Raw genomic sequence first — 9,880 nt, 5'->3', positions numbered from 1 at the left:
CTTTCCCTCACCCCTTGATTTCGGGCTGCTCTGTTGAAACAGCTCAGTGTTAGCTGCATCAGTTAAGTCCCACTTCATGGTCTTCCAGAAGGTGTCCAGATCCTGTTCCCTCACTCAGCCAGTGAGGAAGTCATGACCAGCTGGGCTTCCTTTAACAGCCACTGCCTTAGCAGAGGCAGCAGGGCTCTGTAAGGCTTCTTCCACTCTTCTGCTGTTTGCTGCAGGCCTGTCTGAGGCACCTTGGCTGGTGCCTGCAGCAGCTGGGATTTTCCCCTCCAAGTATTAGCCAGAGTCAGACCAGCTCTGTTGGCCAGCTAAAGCACTCTCTGCTCTCCTGTAGCCAAACAAAATTAAAAGACAAAATGAAATCCTGTTCATCTTGCTCCTATTCTTCCCTTTAGTCTCTTAGCAGGCAGGAGTTGTGTGGACCCCTCAGTGGGACAGGGTTCTCTTGTGGTATTCCCCCTCTTTGACCTTATCCCCCAGCTAATGGGGTTGAGGGGACCTGTGAGGTGTTCCAGATTGCCCTCAGGAGGAGCCTCCAGAGTGCAGCTGGGTGTAAACTGGTGTGCTGCTGTTCCTCAGGAGGGTGTGGGGGAGTCTCCCTGTCGAACAGGGTGAGCAGTGAGGAGGAGAGGAGCAGCTGGGTGGCTGCTGCTGGCACAGCGGGGCGGGAGCCGTCCCCACAGCCAGGCAGGAGCTTGGTTTCCCTTCTGTGGCATTTACAGACATCCAGGACAGCTGATGTGTAATCAGCCTCTGTCCTGCAGAGCGTTTTGTCTCTTGACAATTAAGTGCCTCGTGCTGTTAGTCTGCAGCTCTGATGATAATTGCAGCTCTGTAATAACTTCTCAGCAAGTGCAGACCGCAGGGTGCCAGACCTGGGCACAGGCAGAGCAGCATCTCTAGGTGAGTGGCAACCCCTTGCAGTGTCACAGTGCTTTAATGAAGGAAAAGCAGCTGGGATTAAAAGTTTAGGGCTCTCTAGAGTTGCCTGATTCTGGCTGACCTGGAATGTTCTGTTACAAACACAGGAGCATGGGAACACAGCCGATTCCTCTGCGGTGACTGGGCAGTGTAGACCTCGGGGAAGTTCCAGTCAGACCATCAGCTGTACCTAAGACAAGCCCTACAGGGAACCTTGCCAGGGAACCTGCAGCGTGTGGGGCAGGGTGGGTGGAACTTCACTGCAGCAGGACAGGAAAGCTGACTGGCCCTTGCATTGCTGTCCTGGCTGTTCACCACAGATACTGGTGTCCTGTTCCCCCAGTCCAGTATTTGTTCCAGTTCAGTTAATGCAGCTTTGCATGCATCTCATTCATTACTCTTTCTGTGCCTCATTCTGTCTTCCAGCTTGGAGTAGAATTGAGGCTCTGGTAACTTCACTGTGGGAGAGCTTATTCATCTTGCTGGATGCCTCTGTCCCCATTAGCCCGTCTCCTTCCATATGCTGCTCTGTTCTATACTCTGAAGAACCTTCTGCTGTTAGTATGGTCCCTCCCTGTGTACTCACTCTCTAGTGAGTGTCTCACAGTCAGCCTTGGTGTCTGAGAACCGGGGGTTGTAAACTCCTTGTCTGCATGCACTGTGTCCCTTTGTCTTTCTGTAGCCTTAAGGATCAGGGTTTTTTTTATCTTGTCCTCTGTAGTGGTGATCACAGGCAGAAGTTCTATTGGGGCCACAAAGAAATCCTGATCCCAGTCTACAAGAACATGTCAGATGCCATGAGGAAGCACCCAGAGGTGGATGTTCTCATCAACTTTGCATCTCTGCGCTCTGCTTACGACAGCACTGTCGAGACCATGAATTATCCACAGGTGAGTGAGGGATCTGGGAGATGCCCAGGAAAAGGAGGAAGATCTTGTCAGCAGAGTGCAGGTGTGTCTGAAGCTGGGATAGCATTAGCAAATTGTCTTGGTCTTCCAACTTAGCAGATAAATACCTCAATTTTACCTCCTCCTAGACTCTAAGAAGGATGCTGGAGCTGCATAGCAAATTCTCATGCTAGACCTGCAATTTGTGTAAGAGGAACTCAGCACATCTTTGCCAGAGGTGGTTACTTTGGGTTGGTTAAAATGCAGCTCTGCTCTAACGTGCCAGGGAGTGGAACAGTTGTCTGAGTGCATTGAGACTGCTGTGAAGATGGCAGCAGACTGTGGATCCTGTGAGACCCTTCCTGTGTGAGGGTGCACAGCCTGACCTCCCCTAGGCCTGGGGAGAGGCAGGAGCTGGTCGTGCCCCGTGGGCTGCTGTCTGCCTTCTCTGTCCCGTGAGTTCCAGTTCATCAGGGTGCTGACACTGGGGGGCACTAATGGTTTTCTTGACCTTGCTGCAGATCCGAACCATTGCCATCATTGCCGAGGGCATTCCAGAGGCTCTGACACGGAAACTGATCAAGACAGCTGATAAAAAAGGAGTCACTATCATTGGGCCTGCAACTGTACGTACTGATGATCTTTCTCCTCTTGTCCATCTATCTTAATCTTCACATCAGCCTTCTCTGAAGGATAAAATAATTCCTACAATCCATTTTGCCTTTAATCCATAAAGGGCACGTTAGCTGCTCCTTGCAGGGTCACGCTCCTGATTTCTGTTGCTTCATATCGACAAGACTGTCTTGCAGCAATCCTGGGTTACACGTTTTAAAGGGCTTCACAACTTTCTCTGATTTCTTGTAGGTCGGTGGGATCAAACCAGGTTGCTTTAAGATAGGCAACACGGGAGGCATGCTGGACAACATCCTGGCGTCGAAGCTGTACCGGCCGGGCAGCGTGGCGTACGTCTCGCGCTCCGGGGGCATGTCCAACGAGCTCAACAACATCATCTCCCGCACCACCGACGGCGTCTACGAGGGGGTGGCCATTGGGGGGGACAGGTAGGGGTCTGCTCCAACAGGGCTCTGCTTTCTAAGTCCGTCGGCAGGGGAATGGGTAGTGATGGGGAGGAGGAAGGGCAGGGCGGCTGTTAAACTTCTCTGGGAGAAATAAAAACTGTGAAGCAAATGGAACAGGTCCCATCTTCCTGTGCTCTGCCCAGGTACCCCGGCTCGACTTTTATGGACCACGTCCTGCGCTATCAGGATACCCCAGGAGTCAAAATGATTGTAGTACTGGGAGAGGTGAGTGAGACCAGCTCATCCTGCCTGAGAAGAACCCACAGGTTTTGTTTTGGGAGCATCTGACCTTGTTTCAAGGATGCTGAAGAACAGCTGCTGATTAGTGGCAGCTATTCCCTGTGTTCTTGAATATCTCAGTTTTTATTTCATGCTTCTTTACGCAAAAGAAATTTAATGTATTCCCCTGACAAGCACAGTCTCCCCTACTTTAAAAAAAAAAAAAATCAAATAAGGAGGCTCTCTGTTCTGAGACTGCAGCTGTTACTGAATGAAAAAGGAGAAAAAACTTCAGTAATGTTTCCATGTGGGTCTCGGGGCTGTTTTGAAGTGCAGTTTTGAAGCAGCAGGACTTGCTTTCTCTCTGCAGATTGGAGGCACAGAAGAGTATAAGATCTGCAGGGGTATTAAAGAAGGTCGTATCACCAAGCCAGTGGTGTGCTGGTGTATTGGTACTTGTGCCACCATGTTCTCTTCAGAGGTATGTGCAAAAGCGAAAGCAAATTTATAAAACAAATGTGTGTGTATATATCCATGACAGGAAGGAAAAACCTTCTCTCACTGCACCTAAACCTTCCAGAATTGCCAGTGGCAGCTTTAACGTGCAGATCCTCACTGCTGCCTCTCCTCCTGTTTGCAGGTGCAGTTTGGCCATGCAGGAGCTTGTGCCAACCAGGCTTCTGAAACTGCTGTTGCAAAGAATCAGGCCTTGAAAGAAGCTGGAGTGTTTGTTCCCAGGAGTTTTGATGAGCTGGGAGAGGTCATTCAGTAAGTCATGGTGACAGGACACCTTCTCAGCAGGGGGTGACTCTAGACACTTCCTTTATCAGTCTAGAGTCATAGATTCTTGGCTAAGGAAAGCAACTTCTATTCATTCTGGGGTTTAGGGTCTAGATTATGACCTCACTTGCATCCCTTAAAAGGACTCAATAGAGTCATAGATTCTTGGCTAAGGAAAGCAACTTCTATTCATTCTGGGGTTTAGGGTCTAGATTAAGATGACCTCACTTGCATCCCTTAAGAGGACTCAAGTTAATAATGAATTCTCTCCCTAGATCTGTCTACCAGGATCTTGTGGCCAAAAGAGTGATTGAACCAGCTGAGGAAGTGCCTCCTCCAACTGTGCCAATGGATTACTCCTGGGCAAGGGTGAGCTGGGCTGCTTTAACTGCCCTTGGGTTCCTTGGAAACCAGACAGGATGTTTGCTGTGATTCTGGCCACTTATGCTGATAATGGTGTTGCTTTGGGGTTTTGTCTCATCCTTCACAGCGTTATCTGTGAGCTCCCTGCCTGTGCTGGTGCTAGGCTGTGGAAGCTGATCTGAGGGAATCTTAAGGCATTGTTCTTTGACCACCCTGTCCCCTACTGCCCCTTGCTCCTAATGTGGAAGGTTTCAAATCCCATCTTCACACTGTGATTTCAGGAGCTGGGTCTGATCCGCAAACCAGCGTCCTTCATGACAAGCATCTGTGATGAGAGAGGTCAGGAACTGATCTATGCTGGGATGCCCATCACTGAGGTCTTCAAAGAAGAGATGGGAATTGGAGGTGTTCTGGGCCTGCTCTGGTTTCAAAGGAGGTGAGGCAGCTTTTTGTGAAAGCTCCAGAATTCTTTGACTTGAAGTTTTGTTTCTTTATTAACAGACTTAAGTACAAAAGTAACTCCAGGATTCCTTTGTGCATGTAGATTCATTGGAAGTGCCCAATATCCCCTTCTGAGACCACTTAAGGCTTCCTACAGCACATTTTGGTCTTGGGATAAAGTTTTCCACAGGTTTTGTGGTGCATTGAGGAAACATCTCTATTCTAGGCCTGTTTCACACTGACTAATTGCTTGTTAGAATTGTCACCTCGGCCCTGGAGAGACTGGGGAGTTTACAAATATTTGCTAACCAGCCTACAGGGAGCTTTCTAAATAGCAGTTTGCTGCACTCATCTGATGGTGTTTTCATAAGAAGCAGTCTTGGCATTAGCTGGAATCTGGCTCAGCAGAGCAGGATGGACAGAACTGCAGCACAGCCCCACAGCTCCCCTCGAGGGGACCCACAGAGCTCAGCCTATAGAACTGACCCTCAGCTCTGAGCTGAGCACCTCCCTGGCTGTTGTGGTTTGAGGCTTGGAATGGGGTCCTGACCTTCCAGCAACTGGGAGGACCCCGGGTGGGTGTGAAACCATTGTATTCCCTCCCCTTCCCACACACACTCTGATAAGAGGCAGGGAGTGGTTTCTTATTTCACTCCTGCCTTGGAGCTCGGAGAGGAAAGTTCTCCTTTCACTCCGTGGGACCCTGGAACCATTTCTGAGGGTTTTGTATATTTTATCTTTTGTATTATTCCCCTGGTCTTTACATATATTATTTTCCTTACCTCCCTTTTTCGTTTTCTGTTCCTTGTTGAACAATATACTTCATTTTTTTTTTTTAAAAGTGTCGCTCTCTCTCGAGGGGGGGGGTACATAGTTCTGTTCCGTGTGGGTCCTGCCCTGAACCCCTTTTTTGGCCAAAAACCTCTGAGGGATGAGGGGAGGCGCTGATGGGTCCCGAGACCCTGCAGCTCCCTGCCTCTGCTCCACTCCTCAAGCACAAACCTGAGCGCCGAGCCCCCGTGCAGCCCCCGCGCAGCCCCCGCGCTGCTCACAGGTGCCCGTCTCTCGGCAGGCTGCCCCGGTACGCGTGCCAGTTCATCGAGATGTGCCTGATGGTGACCGCAGACCACGGCCCGGCCGTCTCGGGCGCCCACAACACCATCGTCTGCGCGCGGGCGGGCAAGGACCTCGTCTCCAGCCTCACCTCGGGCCTGCTCACCATCGTGAGTGCCTGCTCTGCCTCTGGGCTTCACTGCTACGGGCTGCAGGGCCACGGGCAGGCTCTGTCTGGCTGCTTGCACTCTGAATTTCTGCTGAATTCAGCTTTGATACCTTGATGCTTCAGGTTTAAAACCTAGTCTGTTTTTCTAGTAAACAAGAGTGGTTTGAGATCTTGAGTCTAGAAATATTTTACAGAGGCCAAAGTGCTGTCAGCATTGTCCCTGTATGGTTGCCTAGTTCCTTCTAGGACTGAGAAGTGAAAATTTGAATAAAACTTCCTTCAGACTGCATTTCCCCACACTGCCTGTGGCAGGGGTACGCTGGCTCTGTGTCAGCACTGCTGGAGTTCCAGACATGCTTTTACTCAAGCACATGCTGAACTCCAGTTTTGTGAATGCTGCAGTGACAGGCAGGGTGGATAGGGGGATAATCTTGTCCTTGTTTTGTACCTTAACTGCTGTCATAGTTTAGGGTCAGGACTGCCCCCAGACCTGTAACAGAAGCTCTCTGTTAACCCCCTGTGCCCCCAAAGGAGAGGAGAAAGGGAATAAAGGAGAGAGACTTATTGATCAGAAGAGTAAAACAGCTTTAGCATTATTATTGTTTTCATTAATACTACTAAAATGGAATATATACCAGAGCAGTACTGAACCCAGCTCCCCCTGATGGCTGTACATCACCATCACCCCCAAGGCTGGGGAGCAGCCCTGGGGAACAGACCTGGGCTGGGCTCAGCCACAGACAGCAACTGGGCACAGGGGCTGGATTCTGGAACTCTGTTCAGGAACACAGGGCTCAGGATCAAAGGCAGGGTGGATGGAATCCTCCTCAGATGCTGGTCATTGCAGAGGCAGCAAAAGAGAAAGGGAGGGGTTGACCCTTGTGGTCCTTTAGCTTCTATACTGAGTATGATGGGTATGGGATGGAGTACCCCACTGGTGAATTTAGGGTCACTTACCTTGTCTGCTCCTCCCTGCAGGTGCAGCTTTACTTTCTGCCCCCCTCTGTGTGGTACACAAGCTGCAGCAGTGACCTTGGGCTGCATACCAGTCCCTGGTAGTAACTCTAAACATGGAGCATTATCACTGCTGGAAGCAGACACTGTCTGCAAAAACATGCTGCTAACTTCAGAAAGTGCAGTCAACTGGAAGAGCTTTAGCTGAAAAGTAAAATCACTGAACAGAATTAGTTCTGTTCTCCCCCAGACCAGGACAGCTCTGGAGTCCTTTGCAGTAATTCCCCTTGTCCTGCACCCAGGGTGACCGGTTTGGTGGAGCACTGGATGCTGCAGCCAAAGTGTTCAGCAAAGCCTTTGACAGTGGGATCATCCCTATGGAGTTTGTGAATAAGATGAAGAAAGAAGGGAAACTGATCATGGGCATTGGACACCGAGTCAAATCGGTAAGGAAACTGCATGAGCACAGACTGGAGGGTGTTCTAGGGCAGAAAAAACAAAAAGAAGAAAGTTGGCAAGTTTCAAATGTAGCTGTTGACCAAACTCTCCTAGACCTACAAATGGGAAAGCTCATGACAAGTACCTGTGTAAGAGGCAAGATCGGTGACTGTGGCATGTTCTTAACTTGCAGATAAATAACCCAGACATGAGAGTTCAGATCCTCAAGGACTATGTGAAGCAGCATTTCCCTGCCACCCCTCTGCTGGACTACGCCCTTGAAGTAGAAAAAATTACAACTTCCAAGGTGAAACGTGGTTGTATTTAGCTGCTCTTGAGCATTCTTTCTTACTGGGAGGGAAGTGACCAGGGTGAATACTGTTTTAATTGCAGTGCTCTATAAATTGTTACTAGGGGGTTGTTTTTCTGTGGTAGACTCGAGGCCAAGCAGAACTACAGTTTGCTGAGGCTGAAGACAGTTGCTGGACACTGGGAAAACACTGAACAAGCCAATCCCTGTTACCTGTGGTGTCCCTGTCTGCACTGGACCTGCTCTGCTCTCTAAAGCTGAGGCAGGGCTGGCACACACGATGGGCTGTGGCAGACAGTCACTGTGGCTTCAGCCAGATGCAGGCTGCTGCTTTGAGGCTGGGTTTCATCGTTCACGTTGAGTGTGGCTCTTGCTCAGGTTGCCAGACAGCTTCTCTGTCACTAGGCTTGTGTGCCCACAATTATGGGCAAACTTCAAATTGCCCTTGAGGGTGGAATTTTCCAAGTGAACATCATTTACCAGTGTTAAACTCTTTATTGCTGTGTGTTTTTTCATTTCCTGCAGAAACCAAATCTTATCCTGAATGTAGATGGCTTTATTGGAGTTGCCTTTGTTGACGTACTCAGGAATTGTGGCTCTTTCACACGGTGAGTCTCATGGTCTCATGGTCCTGTAAAAAAGCCGGAAGGCACACTGCCCGCTCACACAGGGGTTCCAGAAGGCCATTGTGAATGTAGGGTGGACTTTGAGGGAAGAAGCTTTCACATGACTTTGGTGTTGCTGGCACTAGAGCAGGCTCGCAGCCTCTCTAAGGTTGATTCCTTAAATGGGTCACTATAAGGAACTATTTAATTTCTTTTCTCTTGCAGGGAAGAAGCAGATGAGTATATTGATATAGGAGCTCTTAATGGCATCTTCGTGCTAGGCAGGAGTATGGGATTCATTGGTAAGTTGGCCACGTTGCTGCCCTTCCATCCCCTGCCACCACGAGGAACCTCTGGGGCCTCAGTCCAGAATGCTGTTGTAGGAATCCAGAGATCAAAGTTGTGTCCAGGCAGAGCAAGACCAGGAGGGGGAACAAGTTCTGTAACGTAAACTGCTTTTGTTTTAGGCCACTACCTGGATCAGAAGAGGCTGAAGCAGGGTCTGTACCGCCACCCCTGGGATGACATATCCTATGTCCTGCCCGAGCACATGACCATGTGAGCACCGGGAGCATCTCGGGCGTCACCTCGGGGGGACAGGAGCCTGCACAGGGGACAGCCAGAGCTGGGACTTTGGTGTGTAATAGACACCGAGCTGCCTGGTCAAACTGTGCAAAGCAACTGTTTTGTAAGAATAGACACTTACCCTAATAAAAACCAAAACTTGTGATATTGCAGTACCTGCTGTATTTAATACTGTCTTACCCTTTTATTTTTTCTATTCTTGTTTCATTTTATGGAGGGTTCTGGGAAGGAGTTTAGTTCATAGATGCAGCCTTACTGTACTTGTGGAAGATCCAAGCTGTAACTTTTCCCAGCGGGGGGAAGGTGCCCATCGTTCCCATAACTCATAACTTGGGACTCTTTTTGTTGTTTGTTGTTGTTCATTTTGTTCACTGTGTTCTCCTCTTCAGCCCGATTGTATCCGGAATAGTGGGACTGCTGCTGATGTATAACCCCTGTTACTCAACCTCTGGTGTAGTAATTCCAAGTGTAAAGTTGTAACATACTGCTCTTAAGACTGTGAAACTACCTGTATTCCGGTGTCTGTATTTATGCAAATAACTTCTCGTTTACTGTTAGATTGCTGGTACATGGAATGTCACTCACGTTACCCACAGATGCAAAAATAATCTCAGTAATAACTTCAGCATCCTCCTTGTCTGTGTATTGTAACCTAGCTGAAATAAATGATACACTACTAACTTACTCTTTCTCTGCTTCTGGCCTCTGAAAGTTGGTTCTGAATGGGGTCTAAGGGGAGGTGGCAGAAAGCCAGTCATGTGAGAGTGCCAAACCTCAGAGCAGTTCTTCCTCTCCTGGTGTGTATTCTAGCTGATTGAAAAGAAGGGAGGGGAAAAAAAGGTGAAGTTTGGCAGAGTGGAGAAGAAAGAGGAAAGAAATTGCTTGTAGCTAACACAGCATTATCTAAGGGTTAGGGAAGTGTGTGTTGTAGTTAGAGTAAACATGAAAGAGCTACAGCTCACTTCCTTTTAACAGAAAAAAGGAAAAGGAGAATTTCTCCTATGAAGTCCCTTCCTGGAGCCTTGCCCGGGAGCAAAGGGGAAGGGGGACCCCCCTCGGCAGGGTGACCC

The 9,880-nt window shown here is 49.1% G+C and overlaps 1 protein-coding gene across 1 annotated transcript in view; it reads left to right on the top strand.

The window, feature by feature from the left end:
• Positions 1–8,793, top strand: part of ACLY (ATP citrate lyase) — a gene marked incomplete at its 5' end in the record, with an annotated part of 19,504 nt that extends 10,711 nt beyond the window's left edge. Inside the window, 14 exon segments of the mRNA XM_008936975.1 lie at positions 1,649–1,817; positions 2,336–2,440; positions 2,679–2,875; positions 3,037–3,118; positions 3,483–3,593; positions 3,753–3,880; positions 4,168–4,261; positions 4,537–4,691; positions 5,769–5,919; positions 7,175–7,318; positions 7,504–7,617; positions 8,146–8,228; positions 8,451–8,527; positions 8,693–8,793. Of these exon segments, the coding sequence (XP_008935223.1) occupies positions 1,649–1,817; positions 2,336–2,440; positions 2,679–2,875; positions 3,037–3,118; positions 3,483–3,593; positions 3,753–3,880; positions 4,168–4,261; positions 4,537–4,691; positions 5,769–5,919; positions 7,175–7,318; positions 7,504–7,617; positions 8,146–8,228; positions 8,451–8,527; positions 8,693–8,787 (1,705 nt within the window).
• Between the last annotated feature and the right edge of the window lie 1,087 nt (positions 8,794–9,880).

Source organism: Merops nubicus, unplaced genomic scaffold (assembly GCF_000691845.1).
Source record: "Merops nubicus isolate BGI_N331 unplaced genomic scaffold, ASM69184v1 scaffold8553, whole genome shotgun sequence".
NCBI lineage: Eukaryota > Metazoa > Chordata > Aves > Coraciiformes > Meropidae > Merops > Merops nubicus.
The sequence above is the reverse complement of the archived record's forward strand: the minus strand, read 5'-3'. Positions and strand labels throughout refer to the sequence as shown.